At 37.0% G+C, this 22,527-nt stretch overlaps 2 protein-coding genes across 2 annotated transcripts; both read left to right on the top strand.

The window, feature by feature from the left end:
• The first annotated feature begins 436 nt into the window (after window positions 1-436).
• On the top strand, window positions 437-9,462 carry LOC114362068 (putative inorganic phosphate cotransporter). The gene is made up of 12 exons (XM_028317329.1): window positions 437-580; window positions 653-765; window positions 1,136-1,275; window positions 1,810-1,992; window positions 2,361-2,499; window positions 2,909-3,123; window positions 4,222-4,371; window positions 5,172-5,316; window positions 5,688-5,812; window positions 7,569-7,691; window positions 8,866-9,010; window positions 9,339-9,462. The coding sequence occupies exons 2-12, from the start codon at window positions 702-704 to the stop codon at window positions 9,404-9,406; spliced, it is 1,497 nt and encodes a 498-aa protein (XP_028173130.1). The 5' UTR covers window positions 437-580; window positions 653-701; the 3' UTR covers window positions 9,407-9,462.
• Window positions 9,463-11,602: 2,140 nt separating this feature from the next.
• Window positions 11,603-22,240, top strand: Pi-t1 (inorganic phosphate transporter 1). The gene is made up of 11 exons (XM_028317317.1): window positions 11,603-11,808; window positions 12,041-12,387; window positions 12,686-12,865; window positions 13,281-13,419; window positions 17,701-17,924; window positions 18,402-18,551; window positions 18,837-18,969; window positions 19,117-19,235; window positions 20,367-20,486; window positions 21,502-21,622; window positions 22,143-22,240. Exons 1-11 carry the CDS (start codon window positions 11,754-11,756, stop codon window positions 22,232-22,234), a joined length of 1,680 nt encoding a protein of 559 aa, XP_028173118.1. The 5' UTR covers window positions 11,603-11,753; the 3' UTR covers window positions 22,235-22,240.
• The last annotated feature ends 287 nt before the right edge of the window (window positions 22,241-22,527 follow it).

Below are 22,527 nucleotides of genomic sequence, written 5' to 3'. Positions count from 1 at the left end.
CAAAACAATCCAATTTTTTTTGTTTAAATCTTATTGTGAGATTTACAATAAATTAAAAGTAATGTTCTAACTATGACAGCTATTTACTTAGTAGGTACTCTAAAATACAGCGGTAGGCCAAGGATGCGCGCCGCAATAAGCGTTTATCACGCCATTTTATCGATTTTACGCGATAAGCCTTTACATTTGTCGTCTAAAATCATCGATAAGATTTATATCACTAGCTCGGCTGAACTTGTACTTTGGCGAATACAAAAACTTTTTCTTGTATCGTTTGGCTAATAAGTGAGTTCATAGCCCTGTAGGCCTGCGCGCCGCGATAAGCGGTTATCACGCCATTTTATCGATTTTGCCCATACATTTTGACGTCGATAAAAGTTATCACGGCGCGCATCTTAGGCCTACTGGACTTGTGTCATTAAAGATTATACTTGAGCTCATGATAGGTACATTTGCATCGGGGTTCCCCCAACCGCTGTTCTTAGTTCAGTTTGTGAATCATTAGATCACCTAATTTAATTGTGTTTTTTCACGGCTCTAGATTTTGTCTGAGCCTGCTGCATCAGTTTGTGTTACTATGGTACCTTTGGCAAATAATTATATTATTATCAGCGTAAGATACACCTTTTATCAACGTTTGTTTTTATCTCAGTTTTGTGCGGAACAACAAAGAGGCTGTGATAGAAAAGTTCATTATAATCATGGATGTGGAATTCCTGAAGTACCAATATGAAGATGCCCACGATGGAATCGTTGTTAAAAGCAGTAAGTGCAGTATAATTTATATCATTAAAGAAATAATCAAGTAAACTTCTTTAAACCCACTGTACCGAAAGACTGTCTCCGTTGGGTTGAAGTCGATGTGATAAAAATCTCGACAAAGAGTTGTTGTCTGTCAAAAGTTGTACTAAGTACTAAGCAAAGTACCGAAAAATTATTGCTGGATGTATTCAATTTTTTCGTGTAAGTACACCAGATATTAAAATTTCAAAATTTTCATTATTACAAATTTTAATGAACTCAACATCATGTCTTTGTTAGTATTGCGCCATTCTTCATATCATTTGTTAGTATTGGGCCTCTTACCCCTCATGACACCTTTTTGAGTTCACCTTTTGATGTTTTATTCTTTCAGAGTTCAAATTGGGGGTCCGTCACATTCAAATGATTTACATGTTCGTCTGTGCATTTGTAATGGGCACCTTCCGTGGAAGCATCGGTATTGCTGTCCTCGCCATGACAGATGAAGCACGCCAAAATGACACTTATATTAAGGTGGGTTACATTTCAATGTTGCGTGGCACTATCAGTGCTAGCATCAAAACAAATTAACAAATTCCGCAACATAGATAATTAATTGTAATGTTTAATTAATTTATGAATACAAGTTAAGGCTTTTTATGGCAGGAAAACTTTACAATTTTATCAACTTCCATGTATTTAAAAAGAGGCTTCAGTAAAGTAAATCCTCTCTGCGTCAAATGATAATACCTATTTACTATTTTTTTTGTATGCCAGTATGTATTGTAATAAGGGTTTTGGAATAAATAAGAGACATGAATTTTTTTGTGTCATAACTGGAATGGAGGCCGCGTACCGGAAAACGCAGCGTGGGACGTCCACCTACAAGGTGGACCGACGACATCGTAAAGGTAGCAGGGAAGCGCTGAACGCAGGCCGCTACCAATCGATCAACGTGGAAAGCATTGGGGGAGGCCTATGTTCAGCAGTGGACGTCCTATGGCTGAGATGATGATGATGATGATGAACTAATAAAACTTGAATAAGGTTATGAACCATATTTTTCAGATCCATGACAACTGGGACAAGATAATACAAGGAACGGTCCTATCCTCATTCTTCATTGGCCATGCGTTAGCTTTAGTGCCTGCAGACCTCATCCTTAGGAGGATCGATGGAAAAGCCGCTCTGACCATCATACTGCTGGTCAATGGGGCATTGAGTTTTACTTTACCGACTATCATTAATAGGGTAAGCTTATAAAACTATTGCAATTAGCTTATTTATTTCCTTGTTTTTGTCGTCTAAATAATATACTCTTTAAACGTTATAGTTAATTCTTGGAAAATAAATAAGATTTTGATGAAAAAAGCATTAGTGCCAAGGATGTTTTTCCTTCAAACTCTTTGATACTAGCAATACCATACTCATATTAGTAAGTAACTATTATAGTTAAGTACTCGGTCCTGAAAGTTATTTCAGTATCTCTTTATGAATAGGTAATACGACAATTTCATAAAAGAAATTAATGAGCTTTTCCATTTTGTTTCTTCCAAGAAAGTCTTCAAATTCTTTCGAAAAGTATTCTGTCATATTAATTTTCTAAAATCAATTTCCAGGGTGGGTGGATAGCAACGTGCAATGCCCTCTTCATGATGGGCATGACCCAAGCCTGCTTGGCGCCGGCCACTCAGTTGCTGATCTCAAAATGGCTGCCTCCGACTGAGAAAAACACTTGCAGCCGCGTCGTGTATGGAGGTAATAACAGTTTTGGTGCTATCGTTGAGTGAACTTGCATTCATTAAATGCCACCTGCTGGTTTGAATTTTTGGGGTTCTGGAATTTGGGAACCTTTGCAAGATTCTAAATAAGACTCTTGTTCTTTTGCATGTTTAAGAACTGAAAAATGTTAAGATGTATATTTTATGGGAGACCGCTTTCACGCACAATGGCCGAATCAGAAGGATAAATTCGAAAGATAGCCCTGATAAACTAACTTACGGGGACAGCTCGTAAACTTGAAGAAGTTTCTATGAACGTAAAATTATAAACTCTTACGTACTGTTCTACTCTTTCTTGTAAACATGTACATCACTATAGAATTTGGACTTTTTACTCACGATAATTGACAAAAGTGACTCCTAATCTCTCATCGTCTTCCATTCAGGTGTACTGCTGGGCATTATCGTCGCCCTCCCAGTCTCCGGTATTATATCCGAGGCCCGTTTAGGCTGGGAGTTGGTGATGTATTCCTTGGGGATGCTTGCTGTCTCCTGCGGCGCCGTCTGCTGCCTCTTCACAGCCAGTACTCCGAAGAACCACCAGGCCATTGGAGACGCCGAAGTCGAGTTCTTGGAACGGGCGCTGAGTTTCTATCGCAAGGTTAGTACCACATTTTTGATGCAAAATAACAACTGATACAACGAAATACGGGCTGGAAGACGTAGCGTGGGCAGGCCTCCTACTAGGTGGACCGACGATCTGGTAAAGGTCGCAGGAAGAGCCTGGATGCGGGCAGCGCAGGACCGTTTCATTGTGGAAAACCTTACGGAGGCCTTTGTCCAGCAGCGGACGTTTGGCTGAAACGAATGAACGAACAACGAAATAAGATGCCAGTGTTTCGATTAATATGCTGTCATCAGTTCCTAATATACAAATAAGATGGTATTTTTTTGAGTTTTAACCATGCTTCAGTGTGGTCATGTTACGTATTTAAGCTAAGTTCCTTGTCATGAATAAAAACGAGTACCTAGTAATTCTAAGCAACAAAATTATTTGCTAAATAATGTAATTATCTGTAATTGAAAGGGTACGCTGAAATTGATTTAGCACTTAATTATGCTCCTGTGAACAGGGGCTGACGGGTTAATTAACGTGTAATCGGGTGTCGGGTGCTATTGTCATATGACTGGATGTACGTGAGAAACAAGCAGGTTTCACGTTTACAGAACTTGAGGGTTTGGTAATGGTTTAAGGATTTTTGAGTTAGGAATTACAGATATAATATTATAATCTAAAATTATTATTATGCTGGTTTAAATATGATGAAAACTTATAGAATGGAATAATGTGAATAAAACATTTTTGTTTATGCTAGCGGCGCCTAGATACTTCTTAGGAAATCGGGTAATTTTTCTTTTTCTTTATAAAGATAAAGGACTTTTCTCGCGTTCCTACTTTCTCACTCCCTGGTGCAAAAGAAAGAATCGTTGTCCCAAAGTGATAGTAGGTAAGGCAATTAAGATACTTGTATAATGTAGACAAGAGCCCAGAAACGGGGCCAGGTACTTACTATGTAAAAACATACATACAGCCGAACATATTATAACCTCCTCGTTTTTTTAAGTCGGTTAATAAGGAATATAAATTTGACAGTTGTTTGCTGAAGTAAACAAACATTTATAAAAAAACGTTCTTGATCGCATAAACTCAGGTACACCCTCAAATTTAGTCATGATGAGTGACATGTTTCTGTTACAGAAAAACCTCCCGGTGCCGTGGCGCCGGGTGCTGAAGACGCGGGAGTTCTGGGCGGTGGCCTGCGCGCACGCAGCTTGTAGCGCCATCTTTGTTTTCTACTTGGTCGCGGTGCCTGCATTCTTGAAAGTGCTAAATGCTTCATTGAAAGATGTAAGTGACAATCCAAGATTTTTACCCGACTGCGCCAGAAGGAGGGTAATGTTTTTCGAGTGTATGTATGTATGATTTTATCATTTCATCTCCTCTTGCTCGTCGGTATACGAACTCATTTAGTAACTAAAGTTTGTTTCATTACTGTTAGTACTGAAACAACCTTTTTCCCTTTCAGAATTTTCAGGATCTGAAAATTCTTTGCTTGGACCATAAATTAAATTGTGCATTTTCTAATTACATTTTTTAAATTATATGTTCAAAATTTCGTTTCAATTTCTGACCATAAAAGTATGCAGAGCTAAATTGTAACATGTGAATATTGTGCATAATTGCTTACTAGATTGACCGCGACTAGCATTGCAAACAAAGAGTGGTTTACCTACGAGGGCGGCACTGAAAATTTCGGGAATCAAGGAAGTGAAACAACATTACTATTTAAAAATGTATTTATTGCTTTTTAAAGTATTCTCCGCGAAATTTGACACATTTTTCCATACACGAAACCAATCATTGAAGCAACCATTGCATTCGGAAGTTTGGGTCTCCAACATGGCCGTTTTGTAGGCTTCCACAGCTTCTTCAAGTGATGAAAATCTCTGACCACGCAATTTATTCTTTATTTTAGGGAAAGTATAGAAATCATTAGGGCTTANGATTTTAATATGACTGGAACAGTGGAAATATTCCATTCCCGATACTTTTAGTGCAGCCCTCGTATTCAATAAAATGTAATTTGTATAGTTTTCTTCTGTAAAATGATACTAAATACATTTTAAAGCATTGATGTTTGTTCACAGTGTGCAATATATACCGTGCTACCATTCGTGACGATGTGGGCGATGTATGTGACCACGTCGCCCACCTTCGACTGGCTAAGCAGGCTTGGTTATGTGGCTGTTATTGCTAACCTTAGCTATTTCAGGAAGTTGATTAATGCTATGGGTATGTATTTTTTGTCTACCATTGTAGAAAGGCTGTAAACTAAATATAAATAGTAATTGAAAAAGCTATCCTGATTGTTACGTTTTCCAAGCTTTCTGCGTTTTAGAAAAAAAGTAAAACTGCTTTTTAAAGCCTATTTGCAGAAATAAATTAGTTTTATGAGTTTTCATAATTTTAATGCTTTTATTATCTATTTGTAGGTATATCTAAAAGAGAAATACATTCTGTTACAGACCGAAATGTACAATTTTGTTTTTGCATGAGGCATTGCTATTTATATCCCTGTGCTAGCTCATAAAATCTAGCTTTGAGTTGCGAATAAGCACCTATTTCACGTTGAAAAACACTTTTGACGGTCAGTCTCTCCCCAGGTGCGTTCGGGATGGCCATCGGCTTAACCATTCTGCCCAATTTGGTGCCCGATTGGAGTAATTTCGTGATTATAGTATTAACTGCGACGTTAGGATTAGCCGGCCTACAGCTCTCCGGGTTCCTGGTAAGTGTACAAGTTAGCTAAGTACAGTAGATTTACTCACCTTGTCATCTTACTAACCATCACCTTTGTTCGAATTCATTTAATTTTTTTTTTATCCACAACGAGGAAGCTCTTGGCCTGTATCTCACCTGATGGTAAGTGACGATCAGGCCGAAGATGGAAGCGAGCTTCACCCGGAATCCTCAACCACGTAGGAACTGGCTATCTTACCTCTAACTGCCGACTGCCTCTAACTGAACACAACATTGTTGTTATGGCGACAGACTTAGGTAAGATGGTGGTAGCTAGCCAGGCGGACTTAGAACAAGCCCTACCACCAACCAAACCGAACAGAAAAATCTGCCCCCCTCTGGGAATCCAACCCGGGACCTCTGCGTCTGAAGCAGGTGGTCTTACCACTAGACTACAGAGGCGGTTAAATATTAAAACAGAATCTATCCTAGGTGTATTTTTGTAGTAGATTCCGACCTAAATTGCCCTAAAAAAGGCGGAGGTTGTTTTGTGCTCCTCCATATTATCCCTAATTTCGCTCGCAATAGATCTCAGGGTAGATATAAACAACATTGTGTATCACTGTTTAAGACTGAAAAATATGGTCTTATCTCAGAATTATGAACATGATAAATTATGAACTCTGGAGAGATCCGAAGCTGCAGTAATTCTTTTCAGTTTTCAGTGTGTATGCTACACAATGCTAAAATATACTGGTCCTACTGAAAAGCTCTACAAAAGGTTAAGTCTTTGTTGATTAAAAATTAATTGGGCGCGCCAAAGGATTTCGTATATCTTTTAATAAATACAGGTCAATCAGAGGGGATTATGGTGTTGGATTGAATTTGGAGGGGAATTTATTGTTTCGTAGATGGAGAAAGCTGAAAAGAACCATTTATAATGCAGCCGTCACCGAAACGTGATTACGAAGTTGCTTGATTAATTGAATGGGTCAAAGTTTACTCAAAGTTGTATTGGGTTTCAGAAATTGAGTAATTGTTAACAATTTACAAAAATTTAATAATACTAGCGGCCGCCCGCGACTTCGTACGCGTGGATCCCGTTTTGCCCCCTTAGCTCCACCCGAGTTTCGTAAAATCCTTTCTTAGCGGATGCCTACGTCATAACATCTACCTGGATGCCAAATTTCAGCCCAATCCGTCCAGTGGTTTGGGCTGTGCGTTGATAGATCGCTATGTCAGGCAGTCAGTCACTTTTAAGTTATTATTTAGATTTTATTTTACAGTATGTATGTACAGTCGCGGAATGAAAAGGTTCGTCAGTTTTCAAATTGATTCCTTCAACCAATCGCGAGCACATATTACCTTTTGAAAATATGTTACAGAATAATCTCGAGTTAGACAAAATAATCTTTAACTGTTAGTCAGTAAAGTTCAAAATTATTCAGATTAAAGTTGTTTGACATTTATCTTGTCAAGAAGATTTTTATGATTGATAAACTAAAACCTTCTTGTTGGTTCAACCTGCCATTATTATTTCTATTAAATAAAAAAAATACATTTTGTAACATTGCACTGATGGGACAGAAAAATAAGCAAAACCTTCTTCGTTAGCAAACGTCACATTTATTTAAATGTTAGCAGCACTGTTTCTTGCACTGGTATGTTGGCAGGTTTGACTCTTACAGTACCTAGTGCAAGCGAAAACCGACACTAAGGTGACGAACCTTTTCATTCCGCGACTGTACTTGACTTATTCCATACTTTTTAAGAATACGTGTTTACTGAACTTACTTTTTTTGCAGAAAACTCTTACTGACATGTCTGAAAATTTTTCTGGGACCCTGTTTGTAATGTCGAGTGGGATTGCTAGCATAGCTGGAGCTGTGACCCCGCTGGCTACTGGGCTCATTCTTGGTGATAATGAGGTAAACTACCTTATTTTGATGCGCTTAATAGTCCAGTCAATGAATGCCTTAACGACGGTGTAGAGAGAAATCCGTGGAACACAATTTCTGACCTCGGGACTTTATTTAGCCTAGTTAGGTGGTGAAAATAGCAAAAGTCCCCGCCCTTAGCCCTTGAGCCGCCAGGGAGAGGGGGGTTTAAAGGTACCACTTTTCGGTTTTTCGCTTAATCCTCGGAAACTATGCGTCCTAGTGACATGACTACTATGAACCAAAAAAAGCTTATTCAATTTGCTACAGGCGAGACCGTCAAGTTTTTCTATATCTTGTNTTAGTCGATTTTCTCCTGATGGGAACATGTAAGACAAAAATAAAATTTCCAATATTACAGACCTTCTAGAGCAGATGCCGCGAAAACTATACAATTTATCAAAAAAGTTGACTATCTCACCTGTTGCAAATTGAATATGCTTTTTTTGGTTCATAGTAGTCATGTCACTAGAACGCATAGTTTCCGAGGATTAAGCGAAAAACCGAAAAGTGGCACCTTTAAACCCCCCTCTCCCCGCCGGCTCAAGGGCTAAGGACGGGGACTTTTGCTATGTTCACCTCCTAACTAGTCTAAATAAAGTCCTGAAGTCAGAAATTGTGTTCTACAGTTTTCCATCTATAATGCTTTATTGACTGGGTATAAGGTCTCAACAAGCATTAGATTTGTTTCATTTTACTCTTTGGCTAGTGGTACTACGTCTACGTCCAAGGACCTATTAAAATCTTTTAAATGCTTTAAACTATAAATACGCACTTGCACATACCACATGCAAACATCCATAATATCATGCAATTTGATTGAGCTTTTTTGCTTTTTATTTGAACTCTAGAACATTCTTGTTTCGAGGTGTGTAATATATTCCAGGCAAATATATTTGATGCCTCGAGGCTGCAGTACAATATTTCCATTGTAATAAAACACCGACTTTTCCTTTTGTAACCATCTACTTAAAAATTTGACCTTATATGTCAACATAAAGCCTCAATTTTTTATCGTACAATTATTCTTTGACAATATGGGATACTTCTTTAGTTTCTTATAACCACTGCAAACTTATCGTCAGTCAGTAAAACATCTTTTAGCAAGTACACAATATAATATTTATTTCCCTAGTTAAGTCTAAAACATTTTGATTCTCCACAGGCAGACCTTAAAAGATGGAAGATAGCATTCCTATCGCTCGCAAGTTTCTGCGTGGTTTGTAACGTGATATACACAGTCTTCGCAAGCAGCGAGCGGCAGGAGTGGGACGAGGTTCGGAAAAGAAAGATCGTAGGTTATCACAATGGTAAGAAGCGACCTTGTCGAACAATAATAAACAATCTTTAGGACCAAGTTCACCTGTAACATAATTGAATTTAAAGCTAGTGGCCGGACTTCTGGCAAAAAACGACGGATTGGGCAGCGATATGTCACTATGTTCCGTAGTCAAAACAGTGATAAACGGACAGATAAATGAGCGTACTTTTATAGGAAATCCATAAGATTTTTTTATTTTAGATGAATTTCAAATCTGGACAACATTTTGATTCGATTAATACTAATCTAGATCTTAAAATATTACTTGAACCCTACTTAAGGTACTTTATGTAAAATGCGTCCTTATTTTGTTTCAGTTTCAAATCAAATACAGCTGGAAGACTTGAGCCATAAAAAACTAAATGCAGATTCGGATATTTATTGAAGAAAATTAAATATACCTACTCTTAAGTTAGGAAGGTAATTTATTTAAGAGTTGATAAAAATATAGCGTTAAGTTTTAATTTTCGTTTCATTTACTATCCTTTTCCTTCTATAATGTATTTCTTAAAAATTAATAACTATCTAAGACTGAGTAAAATTACTCGTCCTAAAAAATTGTGGAGCAAATTAATTGAAAAAATTCTAGATTCAAATACCTCTTCTCTCTAATCAATTAGACTCTTCTCTTGTATCGACATAAATGGGCTTATCTGCAAAAGGCCGTGATTAATGAAACATTTTTGATGATTAGACATAATTTGTAGAAGAACCATAAATCATCATCGTTAAATCCAAAAATTTCTAATGAACTGGGTTATCCCTGCCAAGCATCTAGATATTAAATAAGGGAGTGAAGGAAATTTAATTCAAATTCAAATAATTTATTTGTGAAACACAGGTAAGCAGTATGATGTACAAACAAGATATGTGTTCAAGCCGTGATCAGTCTTGTCGGCATACAAATGTTAAAGCGTGATTTTAAGTATAATATTATGTTAAAGAAAAGTAATAATGAGCAAATTAAATGTCAAAATCATAAAAGTCAGTTAAATAAATTGCAAGATTAAAATAAATTAATGCAGGGCAGTCAATCGGATATTAGAGTCAATATTGTCAAGGAAGAAATTGTAGAAAAACTTTATTTAAATTGTAGGAACTCATGTACTGAATAAAAACTGTTACTGACCAAAAATATAAATAGCTTTTGTTTAAAGATTGAGATATCAGTGCACTCTTTAATATGATTAGGTATTTTATTATAAATTTTCGGAGCCATAGCAAAAACACCCATGTCGTAGAGGGCTGTCTTATATGACACACATCCATCAACGGCTATAAGAATATTGCGATTACGCGATCTCGGTATTATTTTAAACAGGGAAGGGTTATGTCTAATAAATAGAGCCAGCTCAAATATAGAAGATTTGTGGCAACACGAGTAAAAGGACCGTCACCTGGAGTAGAATTTTTAGTTTTTTTTTTAATGCCTATTATTTTGAAAATATGCCACATAGATTTTTTTTTATATTTTTCTGATAACCAGCACAACTTGCCTCAACACCCAGTTCCGGCTTGACGTTACATTACGGGACACCCTGTATAAAGGCATGGCATAGTCAATATTTTTAAATTTTGAAAATGAGGTTTGCAACTGTCAGTTCTCTTCAAGCCACACATAGCACGTATACACTTTTTTTGACACCTAAATACTCTATCCCAGTTAGTATCCGTTAATATTTTGTGTACTGACATCTGGGAAACAATTTAACATAGGCATTTTTTTATATTTTGTGATTTTAAATTGCTCGCACTCTGCATAACTTTCGATTAACTGTAAAGTTTATCTGTGGAAACTGATTAGGCTACTGTACTGTTTTTATTTTTTTAAGTTCACATAATGTATAAACTCATGCTGTTTGTTTCCTAAATAAAGAAAAATAAAAATAGGTAACTTATCCGCATTTTATCTTTAGGTTAACACCTAACTTAAGATGAATCATGTATGACGATGAAAATACAAAATAATGTGTATCAATAACAATATGACACATTCTAAATACCTTATCTACTATTACAAGAATATGTTCCATCCTCATCACAAACAAATTGAAATAAATCATTCTCTTATTATAGCACCGTTATCTCCCGACCTCAGCACATGCATAAGTCGTAGATAAAAACAATCAAACAGTAGTGGAATAAGTCTTACGCAAAGAAGCGCAATACGTATGAAATGGAACCACAACGTAACGGGTAATAGTAACACTACTGTAGAAATAACTGACTGCACTAAACAAGATTTTTTAGGCAAGCCAACTAAGAAGAATACAACGTTTGATGACACGGTCTTTAAAAGATATTAGGTAGAAAACAGAACCAAACTAGCACTGCAAGATCACAAGTTACACAGAAACAGCTAAAGAATGAATAGGCGTCTTATCTCGTAGTAATAAAGGCTATTTTATTACAAAAAATGTACAGTCTCATGTGTAAAATCACTCTACTTATGAGTAAAATCAGAAAATTTCATAATAATAAATCATTTATAATTATCTTAATCATATGGGTGAAAATGATGATGATGATGATGATGAAATTATATTAGAAGATAGATAATGAGCCTACTATTAACCGATCCTATTATATAAATGAACAAACATGATAGAATTGGCATAAGTTCTAAAGGTAAGCCCAGTACAAGAGCACGTCACTATAATTAAAATATTTGCATTAAAAAATATTAATGAAAAATTAAAATTACTGAGAATAAATTAAAATATAAAATAGCAATGGGATTGGAAGATGTTGAGTATGTCAGCGTTTTAAGGAAGGATCATAATGACGGTAAGTTCATATATTTTTTAATCAGATTTACTTTTATGCAGTAACATAAAATACACCATATTCCTAGCTTATTCTTCAATGGCTCCATTTCATGTCTTTATCTACGAGTAATTACTCACCTTTATCTAAGAGAGAGTGCTTTCTTTTCGTCTACTTTTCTACATCATTAAATCAATACAATTAAACAACGTGATATTATGTCATCTTTAATTTTATCAATTTTGACTTTCAGATGCCCCGCCCAAACTGGATGTTCCAAAAGGATTTGGAGCACGACATAGACAAGCTCTTATTTTATTCTTATGTTTAACTGTAGGCATCGCCATGAGAGCACAACTCAGCGTTTCCATGGTAGCCATGACTAGTCCCACTCAACCAAACATTGTTTACCTGTGTAACGTTACTGATATTGATAACGTTAGACGAAATAGAAGAAACAATGATACTTTTACTGACTATAGTAACGAACAAAATGATACTGAGGCCGGTAATAGGATTAATGACAAAAAGAACAACCCTTATTGGGGAAAGTGTACAGAGAAATATGAAATTGAACCAAGTAAATGGAGTCCATACAGAGTGAGTAGACTCATGATTTACTTAAGCATTTGAGTTGGATAACCTTTATAATTAGTATCTTTACAATATATGTAGTTCCCAGATAAATGAAATTATGTGGAAAGAAGACAATCTCTAGAGCTCTAACGTAATATTTTTTAATTCAAGTCTCCCCAGACCCCAGTCTTTGATTCTGAAACTTTACCTAACCATTGGGTGCTAAAAATGCCTATTTCCTATTGCTTTTAATCAAAACTTAACTTTTGTGTAGCGTAAAAAAAATATATTGTGATTTGGAATTGTTCTGATATTGTTTTAGACGTATAAATGGAGTAAACCGACCCAAGAAATGATCCTGTTCTCGTTCTTTGTTGGATACACCACGATGATGCTGCCAATGGGTGTGATCACACAGAAGTATGGAGGGAAGCGGCCGATACTAGTGGCCTTAGCGGTCAACGGTGTCCTATCGATACTCACACCGTGGTTTCCATTATTTGTAAGTATTTTAATAATAGACTTTCCTATGAGACCTTCTTTAGACGCGAGCTTGTTGTATTAAATGCTAATCACACTAAAATAAGAACACCATAGGTACTCTATATTTTTGCTAATGAGAGAGTGTTTACCAATTGGCGCCACTGGGGAGTGATATGACTCCACAGTGGATTCTACCTGGAGATCGCAAATAATATGATAGTCCTCCTTTGGCTTCAGCGCTCACCAGTTCGCCACTGTCTAAGCCACAAGCAGGACGGAACAAGTGGCACAAGCAATATTTAATATTAAATACCGCTGGCGCCAGCCGATGAGTGAAATTTATAAAACCCTTATTGTCAAGATTAAGTTGTTATAAAAATAATTGATTCATTGTGATTCTAACACCCAGTAACACCATCAAATGTTTGTCTCAGACAGGTTGGATCGGCGTGTGCATATGCCGCCTGGTGCAAGGATTCACTCAAGCCGCGTTTTATCCTGGCATCCACACCATACTTGGGAAATGGGCTCCATTATCTGAAAGAGGAAGACTTGCTACATACATTTATTCTGGTAAGTTAGGTTACAGTCGTCAAATAGTTCGTGACATCCAAAGTAGCCAAAACGTTCGCACCACGTCTTTGTTACAATTGGAATAAGATTGTGTTGTCAACTTTTTGACTACTTTGGTCACTCTCTTTCTCACACACTCAAAAGTACCTACATAAAATTTTACGTTCGTGAAGAATTTACACGGATTGATTAATTTTGATTTGCTTACTACCTATGATTTTTGCTAATCATGCAGGTAATATATACATCAACAAACATAATACCTGCTAGCTAATAGTCTATACTAATTCCCACAGACGCTACCAAGACTGGTAATCGAGGAGGCTGCTTTGGATATAATTTAATAATAATCCATCGACCTTTAATAACAAACCCTCAAACATCATAGACACAATACACCCTAATTAGTCTAAACATTATAATTAGATAGGTATTGTTGAAGACCTACGATATTATGTAGCTGATAGGTACTTACTAAAATGCGTTAAAATTGCGATTTAAAGTTTGTTTACTTCAGGCAAACTTCCATACAGATAAACTTGAACATGGTCCGGAGTTTGAAATGCCGTTATCGCGGTGTCTCCTCGTAAAACTGGAATTAGCTGGTAAAGGAGCAGCCGCGGCTCCCGAGTCTTTCAACTTAGTTACAGCCCGCCCTCAACTTCTGTGTATGGAGATGTATAACTCTGTGGGGGATACACGGACAGATATTTGGGGCGATTCCGTTTGAAAGAAGACTGTGGTGTTTGTAGAATAAAAACTTTCATTTTTCTGAAAATTTTATGTCCATTTAACCTTTAACTATGGACGTCGGGTCTCAGAGGCCCACCCCCCTTTTCAATTTCTCGGTTTAAATACTTTCCCACCACGTGCTGCTCTCGACCATCTCAGTAGCTTCAGTTTTAACTGTGTTAGGACCGAGGAGGCACAAAATCGCGTCTTTCGGCACTTATTACGTGAGTAATAACCATCCAAACTTTTATCGGGGTCTGGGAGACCCGATGACTTTAATTTCCATACAAACATACTTGTATGGATGTGACTTGTCAACTATAATTTTTTTATAGTATATCATTATAATATGTTGTAAATTGTTTTAGTTTAAGAATACATAATGGTAGAAAGTATCTGAGTACATCAGCTATATTATTAGCCCAACTATCTAAGTAAGATTCCAGAAGTAAGGTTTTACTTGTAGACGATCCTTCTTTTGAGTTTAGATGTTTTAGAAGGTACCATTGTTGCAGATTCCGATTCTGAATAGTGTATATTTTGCCTATCAAAGCTCCCAAAGAAAGATGACACATGCCTATAGAGATAATTTGTTTTTAGTGTTCTAGGCCACTGTTTATAATTTTTGTAAGTTTAACCCTTGTCAAAATCTTTATTTTATGTCTTTCAGAAATTCTGTTTATGTTTTTATGTTACACGGTTATTAATTAGCAAGGAAAAAAATATTAGTTTGATTTATTATTAATCGACTGTAATTAAGGAGCCTATATGTGATGTTAAGTCAATTAACACTGAAAAATGTCTATGTTTTTTAAATTTGCCAAAAAATAATTAAATAATGATAAAAATTGATTACATTTAATACTAGATCCTTTATTAATAGTTATTAGATATATATCAACTCTTTGATAAATTCAAATTGGTTCAGATATGAAATTATGAAGAATTTTAGATAGGGGTCTGTGAGAGCCGACGTCCATGGGAGTGTGAATATTTTTTCACGACTATAGTTAAAGGTTAACAAAATTGGTCAAATCTGTCAGCGTTTTATTTCATATACACGCGGACGTAGACTTCCAAGGTTTAAATCTTAACTTACGCCGATAATAAATGGTTATACAATAGTAGTAGAGTAGTATTATATTCAACATTACATTTGAACTTGTAAATTCATTATGACTATATTCTTCAAATTGTATTAGGCTTGCCTGCTGACATCGCGTTCGTACAAACACTTTCCGCTTTAATACTAATAAGCTATTTAAACAAAATTCATCACTCTAATCTATGCATGCACGCACATAAAATGCGTCCGTATTTTTTCACCGGCCAAGATTACAGCATTGCCTTTTCAAAACTTGAAATAGACCCTTACGGTTCGTCACGTACATAAATTAAGAAACTCTTTTGATGGTTGCCCGACCGGCAGTTTCGTGGAATGACTGTCAAATGGGATTACAAATTCTTATCTGGTGTAAGTTAGTTTTGACCGGTAACCGCGGGATTCAAAGAAGCTTGATTGGTTACTTCGCTTTAAGGGCGACACGTGGGATAAACCGATAAAATTTGAAGAAAATGTTTTTTAGGCTAGCTGGTCCCATGACAGTTTATAACAATAATAATAAAATCATTTATTTGCCAGAATACGGTTACAAGGTTATAGAGAAAGAAGTTTCCAACATATTCTATCGTACATACGATGTGCAAATATTACACATCGTATGTACATCGTATGTATTTAACTTTCCCTCGGGACAAACTTGACCTTCACTGGTTGGGTTTTTATTTATCCCCAATAAAAATCAAGATGTAGATCCTGGTTACACAGTAGTTGCAGTCGTGGGATATGTCCCTATGACGGAATAATAGTTAAATTGGTGAAAAAGGTTTTTTAGTTCTATTTAAAGCTTTTTTACTAGTAATTTAAGCAATATTAATGATTACATCTCAATTTAAATCCTTTGGGTACGTTTACTATAATTCCCATGTGTGTAATTGTAATATTCCACAACTGAACATCAGTCTATTGAGACTATGTAAATCACTACCCAACCATCATAGTTAACGCTATTAAGCTTTAATTAGTTAGTATATCACGAACTAGAGCTTCCATAATTTAATAGGTTCCACTCTATACCTAAAATAACATTCAACGAGAAAATAACAGACTGTAATATCATCTCGGAATAACCACTTCCCTAATTTAATAATATGCTCACGAGTGTACAGGAGTCTGTCACAAAATTGTACTCAATTTCCCTTTCATGATATTAAAAAGTTTGCAGCCTCTGAAAAGTTGGAGCAATATTAATTTTAACATTAAATAAGATATAAAAAGTCTTCGTGGCCGCGTCCATGAGGTTCATTACAGGTACAGTGAGAGATAAAATTGAAATAAATTTTTAATATTATTTTCGTAATAAATTTTAGGAATCCCTACACATCTCGTAGATTTAATTCGGAAGGAAAAAGTATATTTAGACTTAAAGATTTTGCTACTAAAGAGCTAGGTACGTAATTTAAAACGATTAATGATGATTACGTATTCGACGACCAACATGACGTATTGTTTGGAAAAGCTATTAAAACGTAAGCTGTGGATTAGTCTGACGAAACGAGTGTCCTGTGGACGTTTTCTATTTAGCTATCCATTCGCAAAAAAGCATTTTCGAGGATGTTTACATTATACTCCGGTTTGCTTTATGCATTTCCTTAATTTGGGACTGCAGAAACTTAATAGAACGTCCAGTACCTCTATTACGAAAAACTTTCGAGTTCGTTTCGTTTGCGTATTCAAAGTGCCATCGAAAAATTTTGTATGAAAAATTAAACAGCGCCCCCTAGGGCGGCTATAATATAGGGGGCGCTGTTTAATTTTTCATACAAAATTTTTCGATGGCACTTTGAATACGCAAACGAAACGAACTCGAAAGTTTTTCGTAATAGAGGTACAGAATATCCGAAAATGATTTAGTTAACGAATTTTAACCTGACTGTACATAGTGAGGTTTTAAAATTACAACTTTCACTCACTCACTACTCTTTGATTTTGCGCGGCGGGCTGGAAGAAGGATATTTGATATCCCCTCGGAAAGTTGCAAAAGAAAATTTTCAGATATTAAAATATGGAGGAAATCTGTAGGCACCTTGCTCGTAGTTTATCAAAGCCGTGCTGGAGCAGAAACTTGGGATAACATTCTAATTTCCTACCGCGAGTTTGTAATTAAAATTGTTTGGCGGAATATGTGCTGGAATTTGAATCTTTTTTTTGAGGAGTACTCACATTACTTTACGTAATAAGTATTAAAAAGGAGTACAGAGAGCGTTGCACTTAACGGTCGAATTAACTGCGTACCTGGCAGCCGTGACGTCACATCGACGCTCTGGTACGGATGGGGCTATCGCGGGGAGGTGTGCATTCCATTCCAGCGAGGTACGCAGTTACGTTAGCTCGATCGGGTTTTAGATAGTTATCTGACTAAGTGGTGAAATAGGCCCTAAGCATTATAACATCAAGGAATTGGCCTCATGTCTATTTTCTGCCCTCAGGATCCCAGTTCGGCACAGTCTTCATCTTCCAAATATCCGGCGTCCTCGCTGCCATCCCCTGGCTTGGCTGGCCTTCCATCTTCTGGATGTGTGGCAGCCTCAGCCTCTGCTGCTTCGGTCTTCTGGCCTGGTTCGGGGCCGCCAGCCCTCATGACTGTGCTACTATCAGCTCTGAGGAACTAGCCTATATCATTGGCGATAGGGTTGCTGATGTCAGTTCGAAGGTGGGTCATAGAAACTGAACCCTTTTTTCACAGCTATGATTTTACAGCTGCTGTCACGACTGCGCCACTATCAGGTCTGAAGAGCTGGCGTATATCATTGGTGATAGGGCTGTCGATGTCAGTTCGAAGGTGGGTCATAGAGACTGGACCCTTTTTTCACAACCATACTTTCACAACTGTGCTATCATCAGCTCGGGTAAACTCATTTAGCATCTAAATTCTTATGATATCTCAATTTACATTGATGATGATTTCTTCGGGTTAATAATTATTTCATCATCTCAGCCACATGACATCCACTGCTGAACATAGGCCTCCCCCAATGCTTACCATACTGCCCGGTTAGTAACGGCCTGCGTCCAGGGCCTTCCTGCTACTTTTACGATGTCGTCAGTTTACATAGGGGTGAGCGTCCAGCAGTTGGAAGTATTATTTATCAGTTATTTTTGTTCTCTACATTTTTTATTGTATCTTCAGAGACGCAGAACACCCTGGAAACATATTCTGACCAGTACAGCGGTGTGGGGCATGATACTCACGCAGGCCGGTAGTGCTATGGCGTACCTCCTCATGCTAAATGAGACTCCCACCTACATGAGTAACGTTCTGAAAGTTAATATCAAAAAGGTTAGTATTTTGAGAAGGGAATAGTTAAAAACTATACAAGACTTGATTTCTTTCATAGTATTTTCGTCTTGAAATAGGTATACTTATCAAATACAATAAATAGAACTATGCTCATCCTAAGAAAACTTCTTATTTGTTTCGCTCTTGGCAGAGGGGTCACGTTGGGGCGTTGTTCACATCGGTTGTGGAGGCGGATATAACAGCTTTCCGCACAATCTCCCACCATCCTGTTGGCAGACTGTCATATTTCAACTTATTTTGATATCTAATCGTTTTCATTCCCAGAATGGTCTTTACTCTTCGTTGCCGTACATAGCGATGTACGTGATGCTTCTCTTCTTTGGCTGGCTCTCGGATATATTAGTTGTAAAGAAGATCCTCTCAGTTCGGAACGTTAGAAGAGTTGCTAACAGTATTGGTAAGATATTAAAAAACTTTTAACCAGTTTTTATGAACTTAAAAATGACACTTCAAGTCTCCACAATATTTTGAAATCATTGCCGTTTTATGATCTGATCATTTTTAACTAATCATTCTATATATTAAAAGCCAAAATCTTTTGCAGGTACGATTGGGTCCGGGACATTTTTAATAGCGTTCGGATTCGCCAATAGCACGGGCCTGGCCGTGGTTATGCTCATCCTGTGCCTTGGTTTTCACTCCGCCACACATGTGGGCTTTCACGTAAGTAACTTTCAAAAATTAAATCAAGAACGTCAAGAAAAAAAATATTTAAGTAAAGGGACACTTCACATATTTTGCATAAATCAATTTCCATAAAATGTTAATGATCATTGTTCTTAGTAGGTCAGTAAAACGTGTAAGAATCAAATAATCATTACGAGTGCGTTTTATGCCTACTTTTATGTATAAGACCTCCCCCAATGATTTCCAAAATTACTAGTTGGCAGCGGCCTGCATTCAGCGCCTTCCTGCTACCACACTGCTACCTTTATGAGGTCGTTGGTTTTATTTCGATTGTAATAACCCCAAATAAATGTATACGTACTTTACACCTAGAACTTTCTACAAAGCTTTCATTATATTCTACAGATATCCAGACTCTACGAGCCGTTACATACAATTTAGACTCCTAAAATGTTCACAGTGATTACGGTTCCCATTCCACCACTTTAGATTATGATGTGCTTACCGTTACATTAGTGTTAAGTTCGGTAATTAGCGGCGACATGAGCCGTATTGTTTCGTCTATGTAACGTACTATGTAGCTGAATGTGATTCGGTAATCAGATTAGATGAACATTGTTCGAAAATTGTACTTAATAGGATTAATGTGAAATGATTTATATTATTTACCAGCGATTCTTAACGCTTCCTGTCATAATTTTGGCGAACTTCAATAACCTTGCTTTAGTGGTATTTTAACACTAGTTTAAACATAATATGCACTGGATTGCCAGTTGATTTCGATAAAATATGTATAAGACTACTTAGTATAGATCGTTTCATCCACGAAGACGCGCCCCACCATTCTTCGGCTATTGTTTGAGTGTTATTGATACACGCTAAATTATCCATGAGTGCACACGCACACTACAATAATGACGCTCGGTTTGCTTGGATCAAACTCCCCCCACATCGCGCTTCCCTCGAACAAAAATTGGTGGGGCGCGTCTTCGTGGATGAAACGATCTATACGAGTAAAGACGCGATATGTAGCATCTTATTAGCAAGTACCAATATTTCGTGACTCGAGACTCCCATGTTTTACTCACTTAGAGCCAAAGCACATGATACGTTGCGGCGCATGAGACATCTTTTTTCTTTGCCTGATTAGGTTTTTGTTTGTTTCAGATTAACCACATAGACTTGGCACCCAACTACGCCGGCACTCTGATGGCGTTAAGCAACATGATCGCCAACCTTACTAGTCTGCTGGTGCCGGTCATGGTGTCAAACATCATTAACGATATGGTAATTGAAGTGGTAGACGTGTGTGTGTAGCCGATGCGAAAATCCTCGGTTTTTCCCATCCCGTTCATAAACGAGTTGGGAAAAACCGAGAGCAACGAGATATGTCTCGTGTCTCGTACAGTCAGCGTCAAATAGTTCACGACAAAGTGGTCAAAACTTTGACAACACAACCTTATTCCAATTGTAACAAAGACGTGTTGCGAACTTTTTGGCTACTTTGGGTGTCACGAACTATTTGACGCTGACTGTATGAATGGGTTCGCCACAATAGTCCAACGGGGCGCCGTTCCTCGGATATGACCCGACACCGACACTATTGGTCTAGAGAAGTGGTTCTTAACCGGTGGTCCGCGGACCACTGGTGGTCCCTGGAGGCATTCCAAGTGATCTACGAAGACATCGTAATAAACAAGTGACGTGAGGTGATGAGTCGAGTCAACACAATGCAAACGGCGCACAATGGGCGAGAAATCGACCTCCCCTTTCATAGGATTTTGAAAAAAAAAAGTGGTCCCTGACAAGACAGAAATTTGGTAAAACGGTCCCTCGTGACTTAAAGGTGACTTAAGAACCACTGGTCTAGAGAATGTAACATGCTTCAAACAAGGTGGACATAATGCCCTCATAAAGGTTGCAGTATGGCTCTTGATACAGGCCGCTATCAACTGACCAAACTGGAAGTCATTGGGGGGGGCCTATGTTCAGCAGTGGACGTCCGGTGGCTGAAATTATGATGATGTTGAACGTTCATCAGTCGCATTATTTTTAAAGCTTTAGCCATAGCTTTTATAGAGCCAATAAATTAAATAATGGATCGGCCGCTCTATGACAGGCGATGGCTGAAAACTGTTTCATTTTTACGATAGTGAAATTATTGTAGTTTAAGTACTTTTCTTTCCCAAGTTGCTCGCAGTGGCTCACGCCGTTCAGTCCTTCTGGGGAGACTTGCACTTTAGATACCTGCCTCTAAAAAAATATTTAACTTTTTTCTTAATTTTTTCTTTCTATCTTGCAGACAAATCACCGTCAATGGCAGACTGTGTTCATCATCGTCAGCGTCATCAAGTTTGTGACGAATCTGTTTTATGTGATATTTGCGAGAGGAGAAGTACAGGACTGGAACTTCTATGGAGATGGTAATATGAATACATTTTTTATAATAAACTAGCTTTCCGCCCGCGGCTTCGCCCGCGTGGAATTTTGTCTGTCACAGAAAAACTTTATCGCGCGCATCCCTGTTTCAAAAACCGGGATAAAAACTATCCTATGTTCTTTCCCGGGACTCAAACTATCTCTATGCCAAATTTCATCAAAATCGGTTGCGAGGTTTAAGCGGGAAAGCGTAACAGACAAACAGACAGACAGACAGACAGACAGACAGACAGACAGACAGACAGACAGACAGACAGACAGAGTTACTTTCGCATTTATAATATTAGTTGGGAGTTGGGATAGTTGGGATAAAATATTATTCTTGTAACCCGAAAATTGCATTACTTTGACTGTAAAATTAAGGTTTTAATTCTAAATAAATTTATTGCTGATTAAAAGATTACTTCTGGCTTATTATCAAATTTCGTAATTGGGTTACCCTGGGGGAATATCGAATGATTAACGTAGAATTTTAATTACTACATTATTTCAATTTTATTACAGAAACTGAACAGTATCCATTGAAACAAGGTTTGACAGTAATCGAAGAAAAAAATACTCGTACATCTAACGGAAAAACTCCTAGAGAAGCGTAAAACTATTTAATCATTTATTGATTAAATAGCTTTATATAATATAGATAATAATATCATGTATTATGTAGACAATTAATAATTATATTCATTAATCGGGTTTGATAATTAGGTATTAATAATAATTCCTTACGTTGATACACAACGTCATAATAATAATAAATATAAATATTTTGTATTAAATATAAGAAACCAAAGAACTTTTTTGATCGGTATNTAGGGGCAATGTAGGCAAAAAAGACCTACTAAATATTTTTGATAGTTTATGTTTACTTAACACTAGAAGTGCCGAAGAT

Source organism: Ostrinia furnacalis, unplaced genomic scaffold (genome assembly GCF_004193835.3).
Source record: "Ostrinia furnacalis isolate ACB-3 unplaced genomic scaffold, ASM419383v2 OfSCF0388, whole genome shotgun sequence".
Classification (NCBI taxonomy): Eukaryota; Metazoa; Arthropoda; class Insecta; order Lepidoptera; family Crambidae; genus Ostrinia; species Ostrinia furnacalis.
The sequence above is the reverse complement of the archived record's forward strand: the minus strand, read 5'-3'. Positions and strand labels throughout refer to the sequence as shown.